At 42.2% G+C, this 27,863-nt stretch overlaps 1 protein-coding gene across 2 annotated transcripts; it reads left to right on the forward strand.

Moving 5' to 3' along the window:
* The first annotated feature begins 9,001 nt into the window (after window positions 1-9,001).
* Window positions 9,002-26,960, forward strand: LOC118363781 (zinc finger protein 570-like). 2 transcript variants are annotated; one of them, XM_052488617.1, is made up of 3 exons: window positions 9,002-9,446; window positions 17,642-18,420; window positions 25,005-26,960. In XM_052488617.1, exons 1-3 carry the CDS (start codon window positions 9,158-9,160, stop codon window positions 25,047-25,049), a joined length of 1,113 nt encoding a protein of 370 aa, XP_052344577.1. In that variant the 5' UTR covers window positions 9,002-9,157; the 3' UTR covers window positions 25,050-26,960. The 2 variants fall into 2 exon arrangements, with proteins under 2 accessions (XP_052344577.1, XP_035600886.1); XM_035744993.2 differs by lacking the exon at window positions 25,005-26,960 and having other exon boundaries at window positions 17,642-21,601.
* The last annotated feature ends 903 nt before the right edge of the window (window positions 26,961-27,863 follow it).

The raw sequence follows: 27,863 nt of genomic DNA on the forward strand, positions 1-27,863 counted from the left end.
ACCTTCAATACTGCAGACATCTTTTGGTACCCTTCCTCAGATCTGTGCCTCAACACAATCCTGTCTCGGAGCTCTACAGACAATTCCTTTGACTTCATGGCTTGGTTTTCGCTCTGACATGCAGGTGTGTGCCTATCCAAAGCATGTCCAATCAATTTAATTTTCCACAGATTGACTCCAGTAAAGTTGTAGAAACATCTCAAGAATGATCAATGGAAGCAGGATGCACCTGAGCTCATTTTCAAGTCTAATAGAAGAGGGTCTGAATACTTATGTAAATAAGGTATCTTTTTTATTTTGAATACATTTTCACTCCAAAAAATGTCTAAAAAAGTGGGGTATTGTGTGTAGATTGCTGAGGAAATTGTTTTATTTAATCAATTTTAGAAGAAGGCTGTAATATAACAAAGTGTGGAAAAGGTCAAGTGGTTTGAATACTTTCTGAAGGCACTGGTTGGTGGGCGGGGGTGTCCTAGGAATAGGGCACAGTGTCGTCGATGGTGCTGAGTCTGAGGGTTCTGACGATGGCCCTTTTCCTGCTGGCATAGGAACTGGGTTCGGAAGAAGTGTCCCGCTTTCTCGCACAGGTTGCAGGGGTGTGTGGGGGTACAGTCTGAGGTGGGATGATTGTCTTTACAGATCTTGCAGATGATGGTGGTGCAGGCTGTGACCAGATGGCCCAGTTGGCCGCAGTTCCTGCACAGTTTGGGCATGCCGTAGTAGTGGATGTAGCATCTGTTGTTTCCCAGCGTTATGGTGCTGGGGACTCTGCCCACTCTGGTTGGGTCCTGTCTAAACATTACTAGCCATTTTCGTGCCCCTGTCCAGACGTTGTCTTCGTCCAGGACCCTCCTAGCCACTGACTTGAGGGTGGCAAACCTGCTTAACCAAACTTGTATGTCATAGTCCTGGATGCATTCATTGTGAAACTGTACAGTAACTACCTTGGATTCTGTGTCGGAAAGGCTCTGAGTTTGTTAAACAGTGCTGAGTCTTTATACTGAATTTAGACCAAAACTGATCTAGTAACTACAGGGTCTTGAAACTGGCTTCGAATGATTACTGTGGCCCTGGGGGTTTCATCAGGCAGTTCAGGTAAGACTGCACAAATTCCATACCTCACTGGAGAACTACCCTGCTGAAATACATGGTTTCTGGTCTGGTGGTTGTTGTTGCTGCTCCCCGGTGTTTGTTGGCTCCATACTCTACAGTCTCCTCTTGGGGATTAGCATCAGCCTCACCATGTTGTAGTGGCACATCAGTCCTGGGGTCATCCTGGTCATCTTGTTCAGGTGGGTGGTGGTGTTGTTTAGGGGGGTCTGTGATCCTGCAGAGGGAGGAAGGACCTCACAGCTGGCAGACACACCTGGAAGCCTGTCAATGGGGGGGGACTCTCTGCTCACTCCAGGCGTAGGTCGGTGTCTTTGGTTCTTCCTCCGCACTTCTGGTTCTGGAAGAGATGCTGTTTGGTTTGCTCTGGGCGGTTGGCGGTCAGCTGGTCCTGGTCTGGTCGGTGTTGGTGGCCTGAGGAGGGCAGATGGGTAAAAAATGGCAGAGGAGGAGGGCTGCAGGCCAAGGGTAGAGGGAATAAGGCTTGACCCTGGCAGCACTCTACTCGCCTCCAGGCCTGCAGTCCGTCGTCTCCTCTTCAGGCAGCTGGTCCGTTGCTGGTTCCGGATGCCGGGGGGTTATGGGTGGTCAGTGGACTGGCGAGTCAGGTCGGGCCACGTTCAAGCCACTCTTACCCTTCCACTTCCCCAGTCCTTCAGGTGTTCTCTGCCTTTTCCGCTTGACCAGAAAGGCAGTGCCAGCCGAGGTCAAGCCACTGTTACTGTTGCTGCCTCCTGGTCAGTTCAAAGAAAATGATAAAATAGAGAGAGAAAGGGACAGAACCCCATAAAATCTCCACCATGCAGGGTTGTGCGCAATGAAGAGAATCCAGAGTTGTGTCTTTTTACTGAAGAAATGCGTATTTTATCCCCATCATTTCATTTTTTTGGTTGAAATGACGTGGAAACATCATTGATTCAACCACTTTTTGCCAGTGGGTTATGACAATCTTTTAATGTATTCAAAGATAGCCAGTAGATGCATATTAGTACATACGCTAATATGCAAAATATATTTAAAAAAATATTTGGAATGATACATGGTACATGTCTTTTTTACATGTCTTTTTTTTTTTACATGGTACATGGTACATGTCTTTTTTTTTTTTACCCCTTTTTGTCTCCAATATCGTGGTATTCAATTGGTAGTTACAGTCTTGTCTCATAACTGCAACTCCTGTACGGACTCGGGAGAGATGAATGTCGAGAGCCGTGCGTCCTCCAAAACACAACCCAATCCGCTTCTTGACACAATGCCTACTTAACCCAGAAGCCGCACCAATGTGTCGGAGGAAACAACATACACCTGTCGACCGTGTCAGCGTGCACTGCGCCAGGCCCGCCACGGGAGTCGCTAGTGCGCAATGGGACAAGGGCAACCCTGCCGGCAAAACCCTTCCCAAACCCTGGGCCAATTGTGCACCGCCCCATGTGTCTCCCGGTCGCGGTCGGCTGTGACAGAGCCTGGACTCGAACCCAGAATCTCTAGCGTCAATGCCTTAGACCACTGCACCACTCGGGAGGCCATGGTACATGTCTTAACTTAGTTTGAGAAAAGCTAAGGGATTGGTCAAAAGATGTCTGAGTCCAATTTTATGTGCCCATTTAAACCACTGTAAATCCACTCCGCAGTCATCTATGAACTTGAAACTTGTCATCACTATCATGGACATACCTAACATGAACCACACTGAAAGTGTTACTGATATATATTTTAAAAAACAAGGAAACGAGTAACAACTCATTGTTTGCACTCTAAAGTTCAAAATAATTTCCTCATGAATCTCACTTCAGATTCACTCCAAATGTTTTGTATTTAGACTCATTATATCCATCTTTAATGGTTTTGATAAAACAATTGTTGCTGCATTCAAATATGCCCACACTGTTCCTATAGATGCACGTTAGCACATATGCTAATGCTAAAAATACTCTCATGAACCAGAAGTCAGATTGACTCCAGATTTTATTTTATAAAGACTCAATGAATTCAACCTCTAATGAATTTGAGAATGATAAGTTGGTATATACATTTGGTATATAAATCTTATGTATATTTCATGAGAACCAACCTTAGGTGGCACCAGACCAGTTGGTGGCACTATAGCTGCCATTGGTATCAGTGGCACCATAGGATACTAGAGCAATAACTATTGATGAAATGGACTTTGTCTCTTGCAAATTAATGTTTGATTTAAATTATGAAGACGAATAGTGTGACATATCTTGACATTAGTATATCTGTATAATCGCATATTGTTGCCATAGATTTAAGTGAAACTAACCTTGCCACTCAGGAACATTCACTGTCTCCTTGGTAAGCAACTGCACCCGCTGGGTACAGACGTCAGTTCAATGTCTAGTTTGGTTGAGTTGTCAACAAACGTGAAATCAACAAATATTGTCACCATGTCATTGGATTTAGGTTAAAGGTTACGTAAAAAAATATATATCTTACGTTGATGCCTTATTGCAAATCCAATCAGTTTTCCATGTTGATTCAACGTTATCACATTTAATTATTGTTGTTGAAATGACTTTGAAACAAATTTGACTCAACCAGTTTTTGCCCAGTGGGCAGTGTAGATTTGGCCTTGTGTTGTAAGTCAGGAGTTCCCAAACCTTTTCACTCAGGCCCCTCTTCCAGGATTGGGAAACACACCCATACCATGATGCAGCCACCACCATGCTTGACAATAAGGAGGCAGTTACTCAGTGATGGGTTCTGTTGGATTTTCCACAAACGTAAGGCTTTGCATTTAGTCCAAAAAGTTGATTCCTTTGTCGTGTTTTCTTGCAGTACTACTTTAGTGCCTTGTTTCATACAGGATGCACATTTTTAAATATATATTTGTATTCTTCTTTTCACAGTCACTTAGGTCATTATTGCGGAAAAACCATCCTCATTTGTCTCCCATCACAGCCATTGAACTCTGGCTGTTTTAAAACCACTACTTGCCTCATGGTGACATCCCTGAGTAGCTTCCCCGAGTAGTTTCCTGCAGCTCAGTTCAGAAGTACGACTGTGTCGTTGTTGCGTCTGGGTGGTTTAATACATCATCCACAGTATAATTATTAACTTGACCATGTTTAAATATATATTCAATGTCTAATTTCTAATGTTACCCATCTACCAATCACTGCCCTTCTTTTATGAGGCTTTATGTGGCTTTATGAGCTCCCTGGTCTTTGTAGTTGAATCTGTTCTTGAAATTCAATACTTGACCGAGGTACCTTACAGATGTTATATGTATGGGGGGGGCAGAGGAAGGGGTAGTCATTCAAAAATCATGTCAATCCCTATGATTTCAGACAGAATGAGTCCATGTAACTTAATATGTGATTTGTTGAACCAAATTTGATCCCTGAGCTAATTTATGCTTGCCTATATAAAGGAGGTGAATACTTATGCAATTACATTTATTTTTGTTATATAATTTGTAAACATTTGTAGAATTTTCTTTTCACTTTGACATTATGGACTATGTTGTGTGGATCAATGACAAAAAAAATCACAATTAAATCCATTTAAATCCCACTTTGTAACAACAAAATGTGAAAACAAATCCAGGGGGGTGAATACTTATGATACTAGTCTACTGACTAGAGTCCCTAAAACACTAAAGGATTGAGGCTCCTGCACCAGAGAGAAGCTGGGTGAAGCCCCAGGTCAGTTAAGTCTCGAATCAAATCACATTTATTTGTCACATACACATGGTTAGCAGATGTTAATGCAAGTTTCGCGAAATGCTTGTGCTTCTAGTTCCGACAATGCAGTAATAACCAACGAGTAATCTAACCTAACAATTCCAAAACTACTACCTTATACACACAAGTGTAAAGGGGTAAAGAACATGTACATAAAGATATATGAATGAGTGATGGTACAGAGCGGCATAGGCAAGATGCAGTAGATGGTATCGAGTACAGTATATACATATGAGATGAGTAATGTAGGGTATGTAAACAAAGTGGCATAGTTTAAAGTGGCTAGTGATACATGTACTACATAAAGATGCAGTAGATGATAGAGTACAGTATATACATATGTATATGTAAACATTATATTAAGTAGCATTGTTTAAAGTGGCTAGTGATATATTTTACATTAATTTCCATCAATTCCCATTATTAAAGTGGCTGGAGTTGAGTCAGTGTGTTGGCAGCAGCCACTCAATGATAGTGGTGGCTGTTTAACAGTCTGATGGCCTTGAGATAGAAGCTGTTTTTCAGTCTCTCGGTCCCAGCTTTGATGCACCTGCACGGACCTCGCCTTCTGGATGATAGCAGGGTGAACAGGCAGTGGCTCGGGTGGTTGTTGTCCTTGATGATCTTTAACGCCCTTCCTGTACACATCGGGTGGTGTAGGTGTCCTGGAGGGCAGGTAGTTAGTCTCTATGGGCTTTCATCAAGCAGGAGCATCACTGTCTATTATGTACCTTTTTCCTGATCAATTATAGTTTAGGGATTCCCTTTAGTGAGACTTCACATTGGTATGAAACAAATGCATTAAACTACATGTCAACTATAAAATACTAAAGGCACGAAAACAAACATATATGTATATGGTATCTATAACTCCCTGTCATATTGCTTTGCTGGTGGCAAAATAACGATGTTGTTCTCTGATTACGTGTTTGTGCTTTTCCAGAGGAGGAAGTACAGGCTGAGGCGGTTGAACCTAAACCTATAGGTATATTGACACTTCACTGTGAATGATATAAAGTCACAACCATCACCGTTACTGGTTCTACTATTACTTGTTCTACGATTACTGATTTGGTAAGTGCTGCAATACATGGCCACATAACGAAAGACAAGTGTAATTTGGATCTGTCAACAGGTAGCGGGGGGAAAAAAAGACCAAAGACGAAATAAATATTCATATTTTACATTATGAGATCAAACGTTGTACTTCAGCAAGGTCAAGCTCCTGCCAATAGCAACGCCTTGGTATTAAGATGTCAACTCATTTTTGCGTTTGATTGTCGCCTTCACAGCAACACGCAGGTTCTGCCCTGACGGATGGTTCAGCTACGAGTCCAAGTGTTTCATGTTTGTGAACACTCCTCTGTCTCGCGGACTAAACTCAACACCATGGTGAAGGAAGTTTCTGATGAACTCCATCAAATACATTGATTCTCCCAAGGTCACCACTCAAATGTGTAGCAGGAAGATCGGAACGCTGTGGACCAGGAGGTTGCGAGTTCAAATTCCAGGTGAGGACATCATTCATTATAATTACTGTATAAATTAACATCCACAATGTAATCATGTGTGGTCAAATTTGTAAGTTGAAAACATTGTATGTTCAAAGCACTGTGTGTGTGGGTGTCCCTAACCTTGCCAACAGACAAAGAGCTGTAAATAGATCATTGGTATACCAATTAGGGCCTTGATTGGCTCGGCCACAGTAACAATGGATGGTGTGTAAATAAATGTTTTTTTTTGAGGGGACAACATTTCTTTGGAACCATCAAGTGACAGCCTAAAAACCAAAGACGTCCCAGGAACATGCTGGAAACTAACATGCTGGAACCATGACAGAACATCCGGTTTTAAACGTCATCAGACCTAGGAATGTTTTCGCAAAGTTCCCATGAAAACATGTCTAGAACATTAATATCTTATATTCTGAGAACATGGCAACCATGTTCTGTGTGATGTTGATGGAATATTCTCCTAACCCTCAAAACTGGATACATGAATGTTCTTACAACGTTCCCAGGAAACGTGTCTAGAACATTACAAGTGAATATTCTGAGAACATGGTAACCACGTTCTGGGTAAGTTCTGTTTGAATGTTCTCCTAGAAACAGTCCTTGCACTTCACTGGAACATTCTATGAAAACATGAAGGGAATGTGCTCTAAAGTTGTGGGAACGTTTGTTAGCTGGGTATTTCCTTGTTGAGATTCAATTGGCACATGCATTTGCTCTGAGTTGCCATCTTAGAGCAGCAGCAATGAGCAAACATTTGGTGGTTGTATTTGATTAACGTTTATTGAAAAAGTATAGATTTCAGGAAACGAAGAACTACAGAGGACAAACAAGGCAAGCGTTTCTTAATTTACATTTTTTTTTAAAGCATTGACCTCACACTAATCGATGTTGTAGGAGCTGAATTCCACAAAGCCTGGTCTCTGCTCAACTCCGTTGTTGGAGTTCATCAGAAACTTCATTCACCATGGAGTTGAGTTTAGTCATCTATATAATGCACTTCCCAATTTAATTTGTGTCTGAGTGGCGCTTGACATGAATTGTGGACTTTCAAAATGTCTGTGCGTTTTTGTTGTTGTTGGTGTTTACTGAAATAGTCACTATGAAGGTGCTCAACCTTTTTTTCATGTACACACACACACACACACACACACACACACACACACATCTCCCCCCTCTCCTTTCAGTAACACTGCAACAAACTGGGCCCCAGCCTGGCCTTCGCCGGCTCCTCGTCTGAAAATTGTTACCTGCAACAGATAACAAGAACAGCCAACCGGGCCACGGCCTGGATCGCTGGATTCGACCTCGAGGTGAAAGAAAGGCTCCCCTGACAACGTGGTGTGAGCAGAACGGTTTTGACCCAGAATTTTTCACTCAGGTCACATGCAAAAGTAGTTCTAGTATTTTACTCATGCAGCTAGGCATGATATCAGATCTGTAAGTGATAAGGGACAGTAGTGCAGCTGTAAGTAACCTAGTGGTTAAGAACGGACAGTTCAGAGCATTTGGCCAGTAACAGCAACTGAAAGGTAGCTGGTTCGAAACCCTGAGCTGACGAAGTGAAAAATATGCCATTGTGCATTTGAGCAAGGCCCTTAACCCTAATTGCTCCTGTAAGTCATCTGCTAAATGACAACAAAAAAAAGTGGGTTGACCGTTCAGGAATGTACAACCACAGCCAGAGCACTGCAACTACTTTATTTAACCTTTACTTATGTTACCTGGAAATTAATGGCAGGTAGCCTGGTCCCAGAACTGTATGACAGATTCAAATATGGCAGATTAAATTACTAAAATGACACAATTTTGTTTTTCCTTTTGTAGTGGGCCAGGGCTGGAGGAACCTGGCACACAATACCCATTCATTTGCGCATGTTAGACCATAAGATGCTTCACAATGTTGACTATCTTCTTAGCAACACACAATTCAGCGCAATAAGATTTCTAACTGCTTTGAACATTTGCATTATTTTACTGTATGTTACTTTATATAAGTGTTCACCAATGGGTTAAATATGTTGTAATTTCTAATAAAAATGTATTTCTATATACTTAAACTGGTATTGTTTTCAAGTAAAACATTTTTTAAGTGTATATATATATATACACACATTATACGGGCTAGTACTTTCAGGAAGATGTCTAATGTCTACGATCATCTATGGAACAATATGACAACAAAAAAACATTGGATATGGTGCTTTTGATTGACAGCATAAAATGGGATGAGAAACGATTTGAGATGAGAACAGAAAGTCTATAGAAACCTCCATTTTATTTATTGAGCCTCAATTGACCTGTTTACCGAGACCGGTCTTTGGCTCGGCTAAGGCTCTGTTAAATACAGTAATGGGTGTGGACTGGATATAGGGGTGTGTTTAGAGGAGATCTAGAGATGATTACAACCTCAGTTTGTCTGAGGTTAAGATTACTCCAGTGCTAAATCCTGTATTCAAGTTGATAACCAACAACCATAATAACAACCATGATTTACTCAATTATTAAACAATGATTCTGCAAATCATAGGAATAAATCATGCAGTCAGAGGATACACCAAATCCAATCAGTGTTAAAAGACTTAACTCGGAGTAAGGCGCCTTCTATTCTCCACGCGGTAGGTGGCGCTTTCTAGCTCCCCCCCCCCCATCTAAAATCTGACCGGATGCACTCGCAAGAACACAGTTATCAAAGATGGCGAAACACTGATAACAAAAAGCCATATATTCTTTACAAATAGCATTATTTCGCGAATAATTTGCTGGAAAAAACGCCTAGAATCTAAATAGATTAAGTAATTGTGAACGGTTAAAAAACAAGGGTTTACAATGTCGGAGACGAGTGTTTTGCATCAACGGATAAGCTCCGTCATGGACATTCTAGCCTCCGCTGCCGTGACAGAGATTTGCAAATTAGTAGAGGATTGCTGTGGAGCGTTAAGTGTAGAAGTCTTTCAAAGCAAAGAGCAAATCAAAATGCTAGAGAAGCAACTAAGCCTGACTGAGTCGAGGTACAGGTCGGTGAGTGGCATAGAAGGGCAGACGTCTGTTACCTGTGGTTCATCAAGAACCAACAGTCCTTCGGGCAATTCCCCCGCGGCTGATGCTGAAGACGAAGGTGGGCTATCGCTTTGTAACTGTCTTCAGGGTTGCCAGATTATACAACGGGTGTGTATAATCTTGAATCATGATTGGTTAAAACGGCATTCCGGCCAGTGTCTATTTAAGCAACGGCTAAGGGCTGTTCTTACGCTCGACGCAACACGGAGTGCATGGATACAACCCTTAGCCGTGGTATATTGGCCATATACCACAAACCCCTGAGGTGCGTTATTGTTATTATAAACTGGTTACCAACATAATTAGAGCAGTAACAATACATGTTGTCATACCTATGGTATACTGTCTGATATATCACGGCTGTCAGCCAATCAGCATTCAGGGCTTGAACCACCCAGTTTATAATCCACAAGTTGCCACCGGCTAAATATATGACATTAAAATGCCTACTATGTTCCATCTGACTGCGCAATCCACTGTCTCATTAGCCCAGCCAGGCAATTTATTAACTTGATCTCCACTATAAAAAGCATCTAGACATTATCTCACATTTCTTTTAGACTAACATTTAGTTTTGAACAGCAGAGATTTGTATATACCTCTCTCCACATTTGCAAAATTGTTTCAATATTCAAATTTGATCTCCTGCTGTCCCATAGTAATGAGCATGTTGGGATGAGACAGGCAGACAGACAGTGTTTCTCAGCCAGTCGAAATCATGAATCAGCTGGCATCATTTTTCTGGATAAATATACAAAAAAATATCAAATGAAATAATATAAAACAAAACAAGGGCGGCTAGTTTGCAGTCTTTCCAGCTTCAGATTGAAGTGATTGTGTTTGCTGTGTTGCTGGCTAGCATCTCTGGACAAGTGTCTTGACAAGTGAGCATATTTTCTATGCGAGGCGAAATTGCGCCTCAGCCAATTATTATGGCTGCATCCAAATAAATGTCACCAGAAAACAGCTTAAAAAAATGCAAATGCAGCTACTTTATTGTTAATCTGGCTGCACTTTTTTTTGACGTGACTGTAAATTAGCCTTAGTTGGTTAGCTAGCAAGTAAGGGATTATTATTTATTATTATATATGACAATGGAACATTTAGAACAAACAACTGGGTCACGTCCATAGATGCAGAACAAAAAAGACTGATCGACTGGGTCGTGTCTCTAAAAGTAACGTTTTAATGAAAATACGTCAATCATTATTTGAATATGTTGGTAAACCGTTGTATAAAGGTGATAATGGTTTGCAACACCGTGCCAATATATCCTCCAAAACACCGTCTTTGAGGCCATTAGCACTTTATTGACTACTGAAAACTAGCCCCAGCAGCAAGAGAGGAGTTGCCACCTTTATCCAATGTGTGTCTCCATAATGACAATCTAAATCCAATTGCTTTACCTTGTTCTCTGCATTTCGCCCTTTATTAGTTCGTGATAGTGAATGGTTAAAATGTATGTTTTTTTTTAGAACATTAATTTAAAATGGTATTAATACAAGGCACATTGCTCTAAAATAATCTTATTTTCAACTAGAGTATAGAAATCCAAAAGCTCCAACAGTTTCCTTTTTGTCTTTTATGTCTTTCATATTTTTTTTTAAATTCATGTGTGGCTGCAGACTTCCATCCCTCTGAACAGTCAGTAATGGCGTTAATAGGTTCCTCTCTGTCCTCACCTCAGCTCCACTGTACACAGTTCTCTCTTTCCTCTGACTTTCTAGCCAATGCTAGCTAGGTTGTGACATGCAGGGCTCAAGACTGACTTTTTTCATCACCGTCCCAGAATTGTCCCAAAGTGAAATTTAAATCGTCCCAAACTGGCGTTTTTTAAAATGTTATTATTATTATTTTTTTCATATGCCGACATGGGTCTACACTTGGACCAAGGTCATTCACAATGATTTAATTGGCTGTCGTGACCTTACTTTCATTAATCTGATGACCGTTATTTATCAAATCAACTAACTATGTTTTAATTGTTACCCGATTTTAAATTATTCATGTAACAATAAACTCATTAGGATTTGGGGTTGTTTAAAGAGTTACCATCTCTTGAGTTAAACCTATCACATCCATAAAACAGTCAACGTATTAATCATAACCATAACCAGTAATCATATCATTTCACAATTCTGAACAGTTGTAACCTCCTGCATCTGCAAAAACCAGAGCCTTACTTATGATTCAGTACTACACAAATGGGTTTAATTATGTATTTACTAACTAAATGGTAACACAGGATAAACATACACACTTAATACATTAAAACAGGTCCCTAGCGGAGTTACGCAATATGGCGGCTTGTTACAAAGGAGATGGGGAGGGCGAGAGAGAGGGAGGGACAGAGACATAATACTTTGGTACATTTAGAAACTACTCTCACAGTTATCATATACTTTGCACATGAACCGCCGCCCGTTTTGAAGTAAGAAATCATGAATGTGTTTACGTGTAAATGTCTTGGCTTTTCGTGGATTTCTGGCGGTATCAGGCCTTCTTGGATAGGGTGCTGGGCATTTGTGCGGCACGCTTGTCGGGCTCTGATTGACCAAAAGGAGTCCCCACCTGTCTCTTCTACTGTTATTCTTCCATTCGCTCTGGAAGATGATTCTTTGAAGATAGGCCAGCCAGCTGTGTCGATGGTTCCCATGGTGGTGAAGCGAGTAGTGTATTACGGTGATTTGAGGAGAGTAGATACTTTACTTAGGACAGCTAATCAGCCATACCAGTGATTGTCCGGGAGGTGATGTTATTGTCTCTGCCTCGTGTTGAGATTTCAACATGAGGCAGAGAGTTGGAACCACTGGAGGTGAGCTGCAGCTAAACGCCTCTCTGGTCTGATATGTTCATTATTAACCCCTTATTTTATTTTATACAGTTCTTCAAAAGGGGCAGTTCGTGAGCCTGACACTCTCTGACCTCACTCATGGGGCGGTGACTACTCACTTGTACAAAGTTATAGAAACAATTTCCTCTTATAGTTTCTAAGCTCACATGCCTCTCATATAAACCTCTTAAGGATCCGCCCCCTTTTTCTTGTTGTCTAAAATGACATACCCAAATCTAACTGCCTGTGGCTCAGGACCTGAGGCAAGGATATGCATATTCTTGATACCATTTAAAAGGAAACACTTTGAAGGTTGTGTAAATGTGAAATTTATGTAGGAGAATAACACATTAGATCCGATAAAAGATAATACATAGTAAAAAAAAACGTTTTTATTTTCATTTAAAAAAAATCATATTTGAAATGCAAGAGAAAGGCCACAGTGTATTATTCCAGTTTAGGCACAATTTAGATTTTGACCACAGCAGTGAATGTGAAAAGGTTTAGACTGATTTAATAAAAAATGTATCAAGTCTGCCCAAATATGCCTAATTGGTTTATTGATACATTTAAGTCAATAACTGTGCACTCACCTCAAACAATAGCATGGTATACTTTCACTGTAATAGCTACTGTAAATTGGACAGTGCTGTTAGATTAACAAGAATTTAAGCTTTCTGCCCATATTAGATATGTCCATGTCCTGGTAAATGTTCTTGTTACTGACAACCTCATGCTAATCACATTAGCGCACGTTAGCTCAACCGTCTTGCGGGGGGGACACCGATCCAGTAGTAGTTAACAAAAGCAGTCATAATTTTTCATATTTCATACACAATGTGGAGGATGGATACTTCTTACATGTAGTGTATATACTTTTCAAGTTAGAGTATTTCCTTTAACATTTTTAATGACATCACAAAATAACAACCAACATGACATTATTATTCTTTAGATCGCCTCTGACCATTCCCCACATTCTATGTTACAAATATTGTTCCAGTATTCGCTTTAGAAAGAGTTATGGATGCATCGATATGACATTTTTGGCTGATACAGATATCCGATATTTCTCTGCCCCAAAAAAAACGATACCGATACTTAACATTTTACCAGCCTTTTAAGCATTCTAGTACAGTTAAATAGTTGAAACACACACACGGACCAAAAAGTTATTTTGTTGGCATTTGCGTATGTCCCCATTACCAGTAAAACATATTCAAAACCTATTTCACTGCCTCCTGGGTGGCGCAGTTAAGGGCGCTGTACTGCAGCGCCAGCTGTGCCACCAGAGACTCTGGGTTCGCGCCCAGGCTCTGTCGCTACCGGCCGGGAATGGGAGGTCCGTGGGGCGACGTACAATCGGGCTAGTGTTGTCCGGGTTAGGGAGGGTTGTGTATCGGAGGCCCCATGACTTTCAACCTTCGTCTCTCCCGAGCCCGTACGGGAGTTGTAGCGATGAGACAAGATAGTAGCTACTAAAACAATTGGATACCACGAAATTGGGGAGAAAAAGGGGTTAAAATAAAATAAAACTATTTCACTGTCACTGTGTCCGTTTCCATCTTGTCCAGCTGTGTCTGTAACATTCACGTAAACCCTGTTTCTTGTCTGCATCGAAGTATCGGTCCTTGTACCAATCATCGAGCAAGGTGGCGACACAGTAAAGAGGCTCACAGAGAATGCCACCGAATTGCTTGTTCATAGCCTCTTGTAGAGTACTTTTGCAAGTTTTAACCCCTTTTGTCTTTGTCGGTAGTTTTGTTGAGCAGGAGTTTCAATGCCATGACAGAGGGCATCACATCTGCTGCAGCCGCAGTTGATGAGCTTATTTCTCGAGCCAGTTGTTCGAATGGAGCCAGGAGTGTGTTCATGTTTACAAGTTTCAAACATGTTCTCAAATGCCATTGAAATGGCAGCAGCGGTATGATAACCAGCACATTCTTGGGCAATGCAATACGACTTTCCTCAGTACTAAATTGTCGTCAGCCCACTGTGCTGTCAGACTCTGCATGCTCATGGGCCTGACACCGCTGGTCCAAAACGCCAGTCGTGAAGCTAATAACAGTGACGCCCATAGCAAGTAGCTCATGGGTGTGCGTTTCAGCAATACTGTGCAACTCCGGTAGGGCAACATCTGAAAAATAGCGCCTACTTGGTTGTGTGTACCGGGGCTCGAGGTGCTCGACCATTCGGTGAAAGCCAACATTATCCACGGCAGAGAACGGTTGATTGTCAAAGGCAATGAATTCCATTATCTTGGCATTAATGGATTTCGCCTTTTGAGTTGTCTCTGAAATGTTCTTACTCTTTCAAATGACGGCTCGAACTTGTTTAGTTGTTGGAAGTGTGTGCTTAATATTTTTCTGCTTTTGCTCTGTGTACGTTTATGTAGGTATCTACGTACGTTTATATAGGTCAGCTATGACATCAGGTCTGCACATCGGCGTTAAACTAGACATCGGGCCGATGCCAATTTTGGCATTTTTAGCTAAAATCGGCCAATTCCGATATGCTTACTGATATAACGTGCACCCCTAGTTAGAGTTTTGGTGGGAAAACGTCTGCGGCACATTCCTGTGTGAACATTGGCGAGGGAGATAGCTGAAAGTTCTAATCCCTGATTTACCACAGGGTGTGCCCCCCCCCCCCCATCTGTGGGTAAGAGAGGGTCTGGTTGAAGTCATCCATTGCCTAGCCGATCTAACCTATTTGGATCCTCACAGGCCAATCATGACAAGGCTAGTAAGAGTAGCTTCGCCTACTACTGAAATAGATAAATGGGTTTGTCAACTAAGTCATGAATTCACTCTAAAAAGCCTAACATTGGAATAATATTTACAAATATAATTGGCCTACATGTAAAAGTGTAGCCTGGACTGTATGCGTATTGGCTACAGCCTCGTCAACACCGACGCTAACACGAGAAAGGCGTCAGAAAAAAAATCGCCAGACTTTAATGAGACTTTTAATGACATAAATGTCATCTAAATGCCAGTCATGTTCGACAATTATCATGTAGGATAATGTCTTGATTCTTTTGACGTACTTGAGGCACAGTTCGTTCAGATCAAATGGTCATGGCACACCTCACTCACCTTGCAATAGGAGCGGAGGCAGTCAGCATCCACAATCCTAGTCATATTAGCAGCCCTTGTTGCTCGTTCCATTTGTAGATTTCCCCTCTTTCTACATTTCTAACAGATATTTTCATCTCTGTCACACGAAACCACTCGCATGTGTGGTGTGCTCTTTAGAATGGTGTGTTCCCGCTAATTGCATTTTTAGAACATTCACACACAGCCTACTGCTTTGTTCACATTGCTGCTCTTATAATATATAGAAATAATAGTTTATCAACATTTTTAAGCTATAAGTTCTGATCTGTTGCGTCATCTTCATTGCTTTTTAACATTTGGGGATGAACCTACAGTAGGCCTAGGATCTATTGTCCAGAACCTATCCCAGACATATTTTTGTATCGTCCCCGGTACGACAGGACACCCTGGTTATATAGCCTACCCATAAAGAAAGCACATCGTTCGATCATCTCTCTGAAACTGATGAATGATTATTTCTCAGTTTCTCTCCCTTTCTGTTTTGGCTCTAATAAACTACTGCCTCTGCCTCTACCACTCAGCAGATAGTCCGTGTAATTAATATATGTTTTTTTTTATTAAGAAAAATCTCATGGCAGCCGCAGTGCAATTTAGAAGCAGCCCAAAAACCTGTGACCAATACATTTTCACCTGCGACATCGTTTTCTGAGTAACCAAATTTTACAGGAAAACTACGGACATGGCAACCCTTTCTTCTACTGTGTTTAACGGCAGTTGGCATCCAATGTTTATGGTGCATTACCGCTACCACCAACTGAACTGCGGTGAAATAATTCAACTCCATTCCATTTGAGGGGGGGACAAACTAAAACAAAATTATAAAGCTCTAACTCTGTCCTTCAAAGTTCCATAGCCCCCCCACCAGGCTCCGGGGCCGCCTCCGGGGCCTGAGAGGGTGGTACTGCTCATGCCAGTACCTCGAAAAAATCCTTCAGTTCCAGGAACCGCTCTGCTGCGTCCAACAATAACATCCATCCTTCCGGACCTCTTCTCTACGTTAGCTGTGCCATTGACCACCATTGCCATAAAAACCTTCACATGTAAGATCTCTGGGTCCTGCTGGTGAGAGGCCTTCCCTGCCGCCTGCAGAGAAGGCCGATCCACCACCATGGACTCTTCAGGACCACTCAATCCCTCAACCCTTTTGCTGCATATGATATCTGATTAGCCCTAACTCTTGCAACCTCCCCCTCCTCCACCCTCGTCAGACATCACTTCATGGTTCCCCCCACATTTGCAACACTTCACATTCTCCACACTTCTACAACACATTAGATGATCTCCTCCACAACATGGACATCTCAGCTTTTCCCTTCTGCATACACTCCTAATGTCCAAAAGCTTTAGGGGTTACACTGCATCACTCTTGGCACAAATGCTCTGACATGATAATTCATATATCCCAACTTCATCTTGGTAGGGAGGGACTCTCCTTAAAAAAAACAAAAGGACACTCCTCACTTTCTCTCCATTAACCACTCGATTTACCCGAAGTGGGTCAACCACTCCAGGGATATTCTAATTTTCTTTAAAGTCAACTCCCCATGAAACGCCCAACATTACCCCCTTAATCTGAGTTTTCACATTGACGGGTGCCCTACAATACAGCAGGTTTTTCAAATCGGATGAGCCACAACACATCCTCTTTCTGCTCCGCGGAAGTACAAGAAATCAAACTAGCCTACTTCTCATGATCCTCACAGCTTTAACTTGACCTAACACTTTTCCCACCAGTTGAAATATCACAAACGGAATCCTCAAGTTTGGCATTTGGGCCATCTGCTCCTCTTCTACAAACTGTACTCCTGCCATGTAAGAGGACACGTAACTTTGCTCCTTTTTCCATTCTCTACACTCTACATTCTTCCACTATTCCGCCGCCATTAGATTGAAGATCCAAGTTTGCACCTGCTTCCGCCATCCTCGCTTCAGTCACGCAAGACCCCTCGTTCAATAGCAGCACCTGGCTCTCTCGGTTCGGCTATAAAGTTCTGGGTTAACAGAGATTACCCGAAGACAAAGTTGCTCGCTGTATTACCCTTGTGTTTCTTTATGGACCATTAGTGTTGTTTAGACCAGTAATGAGCTATACCCCCTCCATTATAATCATTAGTCAGATTGTGGCTGTTGGTAAAAATTATTGACTATTATATGCAATTTTTTGCGCCAATTAACAACAGCACAGATGAGTGTGAAATCTTGAACATAGGCTATCTTAGACCCCATGTATCTTATGTCAGATCATCAGTACCTAGCTCATCAGCTTCTAACTTCTAACTCCTCTTTTCTCCTTCCCTTCAGATTTCCAGCAGTTCATTGTCTCTGAAGAGGAGTTTCCCCCCGAGCAGCAGCATTATAAGCAGGAGTGGAGCCCCAGTCTGGGGAAATATAATTGGAACCCCATACAGATTAAAGAGGAACAGGGGGAATTCAGTATCATCCAGGAGGAGGAAGACTCTGTATTCACTCCTGCCTGGGTGAAAAGTGACTATGATCAGTACTCAACTCAGTCCTCACAAACCCAAAGTGAAGAATACAAAGACAGAATGGCCTCAACTGAACAGATCAAAGCAGAACCTAAGGAAGATGATTCCTCAGAGACAACCAGTGACTCTCATCCCCAGGGCAAATTAAAGAAGACATGGACAGAAAAAGGACAAAGCTTGAATGGTAGAAAATCCATGGATTTGAAATCACCAGTGCAAAGGAGTAGTCACACAGAAGATAAATCATTTTGCTGTAGTGATTGTGGTGAATGTTTTGCTCAGATGGGAACACTGGATTCTCATATGAGGACCCACACACGGGATAAATCGTATCACTGTCAGGATTGTGACAAAGTATTCACTCGGATTGACTGCTTCAAATTGCACATGAAGGCCCACACAGGAGAGAAACCGCATCGCTGTGGTGAATGTGGCAAATGTTTTTCTCAAGTTGGGTATCTGAACTATCACATAAAGACTCACACAGGGGAGAAACCTCATCGCTGTCATGATTGTGGCAAATGTTTCTTTCGAGTTGGTGAGCTGACACTTCATAGGAGGATTCACACAGGCGAGAAACCACATCGCTGCCAGGTCTGTGGCAAATGTTTTGCTCGTCCTAGTAATCTGAGTTCTCACATTAGGATTCACACAGGGGAGAAATCTTATAGCTGTCATTATTGTGGCAAAAAATTTCGTCATAAAGGTAATCTGACAACACATATGAGGATTCACACGAGGAAAATCACATTGTCGCTATAGTAGCAGATCTTTCAGCACTGGCGGTAGTCACATGAGTTCATATGAGGATAATCACATGAACGATAAACTATATTGCTGTCAGGATTGTTGTAAATATTTCACTAATTGTTTGAATCTGAATTGACTGGGGAGACGGAGAGAAAGAGACCACATTACTGCCATGACTAGAAAATATTTCATGACTGCCTTTTTTTGACATTGTGTATGAGAGGAACACGGGAGGAATCTTACAAGAGTCTGTCAAATGCTTAAATGCCAAAAGTGCATTGAATTGTCATCAGAATAGACACTGAAAAGAATCTATTTAAGTCAAAACAAAGCCATGCTTAAGTGGACACATGGACATCAGTCAGACGATTGAGTCACATTTTGTAACTTCCACCTGTGAGTGGAGATACGGTTCTTGGGTGAATAATATACTCTTGTCTTTTGCTATTTGTAATACTACAAATAGTTACTATTGTTCATAGTTTTATACTTGATTACATTGTATAGTCATCTTTAACTTTCCATGTGAACCCTGCACAATATCTGTCAAATAATTAATCCAACGACCGTTATAAGATTATTTTGATCTGATAAAGCCCACGTTGATGTAAGCTGTAACCGAGTCTAGCTCAAACGGCCACTTGAACTGGTCCATTTGAATCTAGTAGAAACCATTTGATTCCAGTTCAGCCCACGAGACACCAGTAACCATTCTTTACCTGAACTAACTGGAATTTCCCCTAGGGAATTGATGCATTGTTTATGTGTGCATGTATGATACCTACTTCGGTGTGTTATTGTGTGTTTTGCCCCCTATTGAGTATTGTCTTCCTTGTCAGTCATGATAAAACATTTTATGGAAAAGTCATAGAATGATTTTGTGAAAAGAGTTGGAGCCCTGTTAAAAAGACCCAAAATTACTTAGAGGTCCATGTGTTTTATGACTAGTATAAGATATGTTGATAATACAATAATTTGAGCCTTTATTATTCATTTGACAGTTTCACGTGACATGACTAACTTTGACGTAATTACACTTGACCTGGAAGCGTTTCAATACTCTTGTTGGCTTCACAGGTGACAACATGAGCTAGCTATAGGCGTTATTTGAAAAATGTCTAAAGTTGAGTGATTTTTAACCAACAATGTTGGTTTGTGCCTAGGCTACATCTAGCAAGCTTACGCTGGTCACTAGCAACCCACTTCTGCATATTTATAGCCTGAAAAGCCGCTAGGGGTTGCTTCAAGGTTATTAAAGTTTTGTGATTTAATATTCGTTTTTTTATTTTGATTAGAAATTCAATTTAGTTAGAGTTAGTTTATAGACTTGATTTGCTAGTTTTTTATTTTCTTTGAGTTTTGATAGAAATGTTTGTTTCGTTTTTATATTTAGTTTGTGTTAGGGACAGAAAGTAGCCTATGGGTGGGAAGCTAGGAGACATTTGTTGTTGGCCTATAGTTTTCTTAGGATGTCACTTCTTGCCACTGGGCGCTGTACTATAAAAGGTGATGGGCCTGGACCATAAACATAATATCTCTGTGTCACGATGGCGTCTGTGAGAGAATGGGCAGTGCCATTGAGGCCATCTCATCTTTAAAAGTCTATTTACTTCTTCACGAGTAAAATACATAGGCTCCTGATGACCCGGCTGTCAGGACTCCAACCGGATTGTCAGGTCATGCCAAACAGGTCATCAGGAAGGAACAGACAATGAATTGGGAAGTCCAGGCGAGTTGACAAAAGCAAAATGGCGGAAGTCCTCAATGGCGCTGCCCGTGCTAACACAGGCTTTTGGCCAATAGAGATAAGTATTCAGACCTGTTACTCAGTACTTTGTTGAAGCAGCTTGGGCAGCAATTACAGCCTTGAGTCTTCTTGGGTATGAAGCTACAAGCTTGGCACACCTGTATTTGGGGAGTTTCTCCCATTCTTCTCTGCACAGCCTCTCAAGCTCTGTCAGGTTGGATGGGGAGCGTTGCTGCACAGCTATTTTCAGGTCTCCAGAGATATTGAATCGGGTTCAAGTTTGGACTCTGGCTGGGCCACTCAAGGACATTCAGAGTCTTGTCCCGAAGCCACTCCTGCGTTGTCTTGGCTGTGTACGTAGAGTCTTTGTCCTGTTGGAAGGTGAATCGTCGACCCAGTTTGAGTTCCTGAGCGCTCTGGAGCATTGCCCCGTTCATCTTTGCCTCGATCCTGACTAGTCTCCCAGCCCATGCCGCTGAAAAACATGATGCCAGGTTTCCTGCAGATGTGATGCTTGGCATTCAGGCCAAAGAGTTCAATCTTGTTTTCAGACCAGGGAATCTTCAATCTCATGGTCTGAAAGTCCTTTGGGTGCCTTTTGGCAAACTCCAAGCGGGCTGTCATGTGCCTTCTACTTAGGGGTTCCTTTCATCTGACCAATCTACCATAAAGGCCTGACTGAAAGAGTGTTGCAGAGATGGAAGTCCTTCTGGAAGGTTCTCCCATTTCCAGAGAAAGTCTGGAGCTCTGTCAGAGTGACCATTGGGCTCTTGGTCGCCTCCCTGACCAAGGCCCTTCTCCCCCGATGGCTCCGGTTTTGGCCGAGCGGCCAGCTCTAGGAAGAGCCTTGGTTCCAAACTCCTTCAATTTTTAAGAAAGATTGAGGCCACCGTGCTCTTGGGGATCTTCAATGCTGCAGACATTTTTTGGTACCCTTTCTCAAATTTGCTCCTCGACACAATCCTGTCTCGGAGCTCTACGGACAATTCCGTCGACCTCATGACTTGGTTTTTGCTCCGACATGCACTGTCAACTGCGGGACCTTATATAGACAGGTGTGTGCCTTTCCAAATCATGTTCAATCAATTGAAATTACCAGAGGTGAAACATCTCAGGGAGGATCAATGGAAACAGGATGCAGCAGAGTTAAATTTCGAGTCTCATAGCAAAGGGTCTGAATACTTGTAAATAAGGTATTTCTGTTTTATTTTGAATACATTTGCAAAAATGTCTCATCTAACAACCTGTTTTTGCTTTGGGTATTGTGTGTAGATTGACAAGGGGGGGACTTTCATGCATTTTAGAATAAGGCTGTAATGTATCAAAAAAGTCAGGGGGCTGTAATACTTTCCCCAATGCACTATCACTGACTAACCCCTTCAAATAGGGTTAATAAAATAACACTTCTTCACAAATCTATCAGTTCACAGCCAGCCTGTGTGCACGTGTATGTGTGTGTTCACCCAAACATGATTTTATGGATTATCAAATCAAAGTTTATTGGTCAGATTTGCAGATGTTATCGCAGGTTCAGCGAAATGCTTGTGTTTTTAGCTCCAGTAATACATAATCCAGAAAAAATTGGACTATTAAAGACTGGACTATAAATATACTGTGATGACATATAATGTATATACACTGAGTATACAAATCATTAATAACACAACATTTTTAAATATATAATACCACTTTGACATTATTAAAATTGCGATTGAATCCATTTTAAATTCCGGGTTGTAACACAACAAAACGTGGGGAAGTCAAAGGGGGTGAATACTTTCTGAAGGTGAGTCCAGGTGAGAAAGCTATGATCCCTTATTGATGTCACTTGCTAAATCAACTTCAATCAGTGTCGATGAAGGGGAGGACAAAGGTTAAAGAAGGATTTTTGAGCCTTGAGACAATTGACACATGGATTGTGTGTGTGCCATTCAGAGGGTGAATGGGCAAGACAAAAGGTGTATGTGCCTTTGAATGGAGTATGGAATTAGGAGCCAGGTGCACCAGTTTCAGTTGGTCAAGAACTGCAACACTGCTGGGTTTTTCACACTCGACAGTTTTCTGTGTGTATCAGGAATAGTCCAACATCCAAAAGACATCCAGGCCCTTGACACAACTGTGGGAAGCATTGGAGTCAACATGGGCCAGCATCCCTGGCCCATGGGGAGGGAGGAACTCCCTCCCTGTGGTCCTTCTGTAGCTCAGTTGGTAGAGCATGGCGCTTGTAACGCCAGGGTAGTGGGTTCGATCCCCGGGACCACCCATATGTAGAATGTATGCACACATGACTGTAAGTCGCTTTGGATAAAAGCGTCTGCTAAATGGCATATATTATTATTATATTATTTCATGAAGGTTTTCTTAATGATTAGTATACTCAATGTAAAAATATATCCATGTAATGGTGTGTAAAGACAGTATATGAATAGAAAAGGTGTGTACAGCATTAAGTTATATAGGGAGAGCCATGACTAGAATACAGTATATGCAATGTAAACATTGAACTTTAATAATGACAGCAGTCTAAGGTGTAAGGCTAGTGGTGACTGGTTAACAGTCTGATGACCTGGAGATATTAGCTGTTTCTCAGTCTCTCAGTCCCAGCTTTGATGCACCTGTACTGTCTTCTTCTAGATGGTAGCGGGGTGAACAGGCCTTGGCTCAGGTGGCTGAAGTTCTTGATCTTGTTGGCCTTTCTGTGATACCAGGTGCTGTAGATTTTCTGGAGGGCAGGCAGTGTGCCCCCGGTGATGCGTAGGGCTGAATGCACCTCCTGGAGAGCCCTGCAGTTGCATCTGTAGTAGTTTGGGGGGGTCTTAGGGGCAAAGCCAAATTTCTTCAGCCTCCTGAGGTTGAAGAGGTGCTGTTGCTCCTTCTTCACCACGCTGTCTGTGTGAAGGGACCATTTCAGATTGTCAGTGATGTGCACGCCAATGAACTTGCAGCTTTTGACCCTCTCAACTGCAGTCCCGTCGACATGGATGGGGGCGTGCTCTCTGCTGTCTTCTGTAGTCCACGCTCAGTTCCTTCGTTTTGTTGAAGTTGAGGGACATGTTATTGTCCTGGCACCGCTCCAACAGGGCTCCCACCTCATCGCCGTTGGTCAACAGGCCTACCACTGTTGTGTTGTCAGCAGACTTGGTTGACTTGTAGATGTGCATGGCCACACAGTCATGGGTGAAGAAGGGAGTACAGTAGGGGGCTGAGCACGCACCGCTGAGGGTCCTCCGTGTTGAGGATCAGCGTGGGGGAGGTGTTGTTGCCAACCTTCGCCAGTTTGGGTTGGCCTGTCAGGCTTTCCAGGACCCAATTGCACAGTGATGGGCTTGGAGGGCACTATGGTGTTGAAGGCTGAGCTGTAGTCGAACAGCATTCTTACATAGGTATTTCTATTGTCCAGGTGGGATAGGACAGTGTGTGTCGTCTGATCTTTTGGGGCGATATGCAGATTGTAGTGGGTCTAGGGTATTGGGTTAGGTGGAGGTGATATGATCCTTAATTAGCCTCTCAAAACACTTCATGATGACAGAAGTGAGTGCTACAGGGAAACAGTCGTTTAGTTAAGTTATATTCACTTTCTTGAGTACATGGACAGTGCTGGGGATCTTGAAGCAAGTGGGCACAACAGACTGGGATATTGAGAGATTGAATATGTCTGTAAAACACTCCAGCCAGCTGGTCTCTACATGCTCTGAGGACGTGGCTTGGGATGCCGTCTGGGGCAGCAGCCTTGCAAGGGTTAACGTACTTAGATGACTTACTTGCGCCAGCCGCGGAGAACGAGAGAACACAGTTCTTGTAAGCGTTTTCTTCGGAACGGTTAAAGGCGTTTAGCTCGCCTGGGAGGGAGGTGTCGGTTTCCACAATGTGGCTGGCATTCCCTTTATAATCAGTGATTGTCTGGTGTCCCTGCCACATACATCTTGTGTCTGAGCCTATGAATTGCGACTCCACTTTGTCCCTGTACTGTCGTTTTTCCTCTTTGATTGCCTTACGGAGGTCGTAGCTGGTCTATTTGTACATGTCCATGTTCCTAGTCACCTTGCCATGGTTAACCTCTTCAACATATGGGGGCGCTATGTCATTATTGGATAAAAAAAAAACGTGCCCGTTTTAAGCGCAATATTTTGTCACGAAAAGATGCTCGACTATGCATATAATTGGCAGCTTTGGAAAGAAAACGCTCTGACGTTTTCAAAACTGCAAAGATATTATCTGTGAGTGCCCCAGAACTGATGCTACAGGCGAAACCAAGATGAAACCTCAAACAGGAAATGAGCAGAATTTTTGAGGCTCTGTTTTACTATCGTCTCCTTATATGTCTGTGAATGTGCCGTGAACGAGCTTATGCTCTCTGCCGTTCGTCCAAGATGTCTGCAGCATTGTGACATATTTCTAGGCATATCATTGGAAGATTGGCCATAAGAGACTACATTTGCCAGGGGTCCGCCCGGTGTCCTTTGTCGAAGTTGGTGCGTAATTCTCAGCTGCAATCATTTTACCATGCGATTCAGAGGGAGAAGCACACTTCCAGGAACGATACATCATTGAAGAGATATGTAGAAAAACACCTTGAGGATTGATTCTAAACAACGTTTGCCATGTTTCAGTCGATATTATGGAGTTATGTTGGAAAAAGTTCGGCGTTTTTATAACTGAATTTTCATTTTTTTTTTGGTAGCCAAACATGACGCAGAAAACGGACCGATTTCTCCTGCACAAATAATCTTTCAGGAAAACTGAGCATTTGCTATCTAACAGAGTCTCCTCATTGAAAACATCCGAAGTTCTTCAAAGGTAAATGATTTATTTGAATGTTTTTCTGGTTTTTGTGAAAATGTTGCCTGCTAATGCTAACGCTAAATGCTAACGCTAAATGCTAAATGCTAGTTTTGCTATGGTTGAGAAGCATATTTTTGAAAATCTGAGATGACAGTGTTGTTAACAAAAGGCTAAGCTTCAGAGCTAGCATATTGATTTCATTTCATTTGCGGTTTTCATGAATAGTTAACGTTGCGTTATGGTAATGAGCTTGAGGCTGTATTCACGATCCCGGATGGCTCGCCACAAGAAGTTAAAGGTGGTGGTTCATGCGAATGCGGCCATCTATCCACTGTTTTTGGTTTGGATAAATTGTAATTGACACAGTGGGAACAACATCCTCTATGCACTTCCTGATGAACCCATTACACCGTGTTATACGTCAATACTATTCTGAGGTGACCCAGAACATTTACCTGTCCACGTGAATGAAAATGTTCTTGAAGCATAGATTCCGATTGGTCAGACCAACGTTGAAGAGTCCTTACCACAGGAGCTTCCTGTTGAAGTTTCTGCCTATAGGTGGAGCGGAGCAGAATGGAGGCATGATCTGATTTGCTGAAGAGGGCTTTGTAGCCGTCCCAAAAGGGAAAGTAGCAATGATCCAGCATCCGTGTTGCGTGTGTAGCACAGGAGATGTGTTGGTAGAATTTTGGTGCAGCGTTTACCTGCCAGATTCAGACGCTTGAAAACCCCATTCGGGGAAAAAAAGCTTAAACAGTCAGGGTGTTCAGAATTCAACTTAGGCATGTGCATATGATGTAAATACATGCATATACTTCCTGAACTCGTGTGCATGTTTACATGGTTTTGCACATGCTTCAGGTGATAGATATCTAAATACACTACCAGCGCTTTGAGAAGTTGGTTTAATTATAAACCTGTGGATATTCTTTCAGAATTTTCGACCCAACGGAGGACCAACAACAGACACCCAGTAGAGTAAGTTCAAATGTAATTGTATTGTAATATTCCGACTTGTAGAGGACCATTTCCAGAATCAAACACTGTAAATTCACAGACATTAGTGTATTTAAGAAATGTACTTGTCTGGTATCCAGGCAAGTACAATGTAGGCAACATATGACTTAGAGATAATTTGATTCAGGAGATCTCTAAAACAATGTAAATTTAACACTGAATGATAAACAATGAATTACACACATGTACACTCAGTAACCACTTTATTAGGTACACCCATCTAGTACTGGGTTGGACCACCCTTTGCCTCCAGAACAGCCTGAATTCTTCATGGAATGGACACATTGCTCAATTGGTATCAAGGGACCTAACGTGCCAGGAAAACAGTCCACACACCATTACACCACCAGCCTGTACTGTTGACGCCAGTGATCAGGCAGGATGGGGCCATGGACTCATACTGCTTATGCCAAATCCTGACTCTGCCATCAGCATGACGCAACAGGAACCAGGATTCGTCGGACCAGGCAATCCTCAATTCTCACGTGTTGGTGGTGGAAAAAGTACCCAGTTGTCATACTTGAGTAAAAGTAAAGTTACCTTAATAGAAAATGACTCAAGTGAAAGTCACCCAGCAAAATACTACTTCAGTAAAAGTACATAGTTTTTAATATACTTTTTTTTTGGTGGGGGGGTTTACCCCAATTTTATGGTATCCAATTTGGTAGTTAGTCTTGTCTCATCGCTGCAACTGCCGTACGAACTCGGGAGAGGCGAAGTTCAAGAGCCGTGCGTCCTCTGAAACGCACAACTCGGCCAAGCCGCACTGCTTCTTGACACAATGCCTGCTTAACCCAGAAGCCAGCCGCACCAATGTGTCGGAGGAAACACCGTACACCTGGTGACCGTGTCAGCATGCACTGCGCAAAGCCCGCCACAGGAGTAGCTAGTGCGCAACGGGACAAGGACTTCCCTGCCGGCCAAACCCTTCCCTAACCCGGACGACGCTGGGCCAATAGTGCGCCGCCCCATGGGTCTCCCGGTCGCGGCCGGCTGCGACAGAGCCTGGACTCGAACCCAGAATCTCTAGTAGCACAGCCTTAGGACACTGCACCACTTGGGAGGCCACAGTTTTAAATATACTTAAGTATCAACCAGATGGTGCGTTTATATTATTTTTATTTATTTACAGATGGCAAGGGGCACACTCCAACACCATTTACAAATGAAGCATTTGTGTTTAGTGAGTCCACCAGATCAGAGGGATGACCAGGGATGTTCTTTTGGACCATTTTCCTGTCCTGCTAATCATTCAGTCTATTTTTACATTGATGGCAATGGAAAAAGCAGTTACTTTTTTAGGTTTAACATTTATTTAAATTTGGATACAACTGACTAACCACATGACAATGATTTTGAGATATGTTATTATAAATTAAATTATACAACTGTTCCACGAACATGTTCATATGAAAACCATAACTTGCACACAGATTGGTAGAAATGGTAAGATAAATTGAGAAAGGTTGCCGACTCCTCGTGTAGCATATTACCGGCATTTTCAGGAGAGTAATGGCAGCATCTGTGAAAGCCAGCAGGAGCAAGAGGAGAATAGTTGGATCAGGTTAAGTTTTTATTCTTCTGGTTATCTTGGTCTTTGGCTCCCTCTTGAGTCATTAGTGTCTTATTAAATCAAACAGTGAGCTTAAAGCATCAGACAAATTCAATGCATATATTGTTGATTCTATTAAAACAGGTTGTGTCTATATATGGAAAAATACATTTTAAAATGTCATAA

Source organism: Oncorhynchus keta, chromosome 30 (assembly GCF_023373465.1).
Source record: "Oncorhynchus keta strain PuntledgeMale-10-30-2019 chromosome 30, Oket_V2, whole genome shotgun sequence".
NCBI lineage: Eukaryota > Metazoa > Chordata > Actinopteri > Salmoniformes > Salmonidae > Oncorhynchus > Oncorhynchus keta.

What these genes read in the sequence shown, in the direction of transcription:
- LOC118363781 (XM_035744993.2), top strand. Translation starts at nt 9,158, where the DNA reads ATGTCGGAGACGAGTGTTTTGCATCAACGGATAAGCTCCGTCATGGAC. An exon ending in GGCTGATGCTGAAGACGAAG is followed by an intron (nt 9,447 to 17,641) that starts GTGGGCTATCGC and finishes CCTTCCCTTCAG; the next exon opens with ATTTCCAGCAGTTCATTGTC.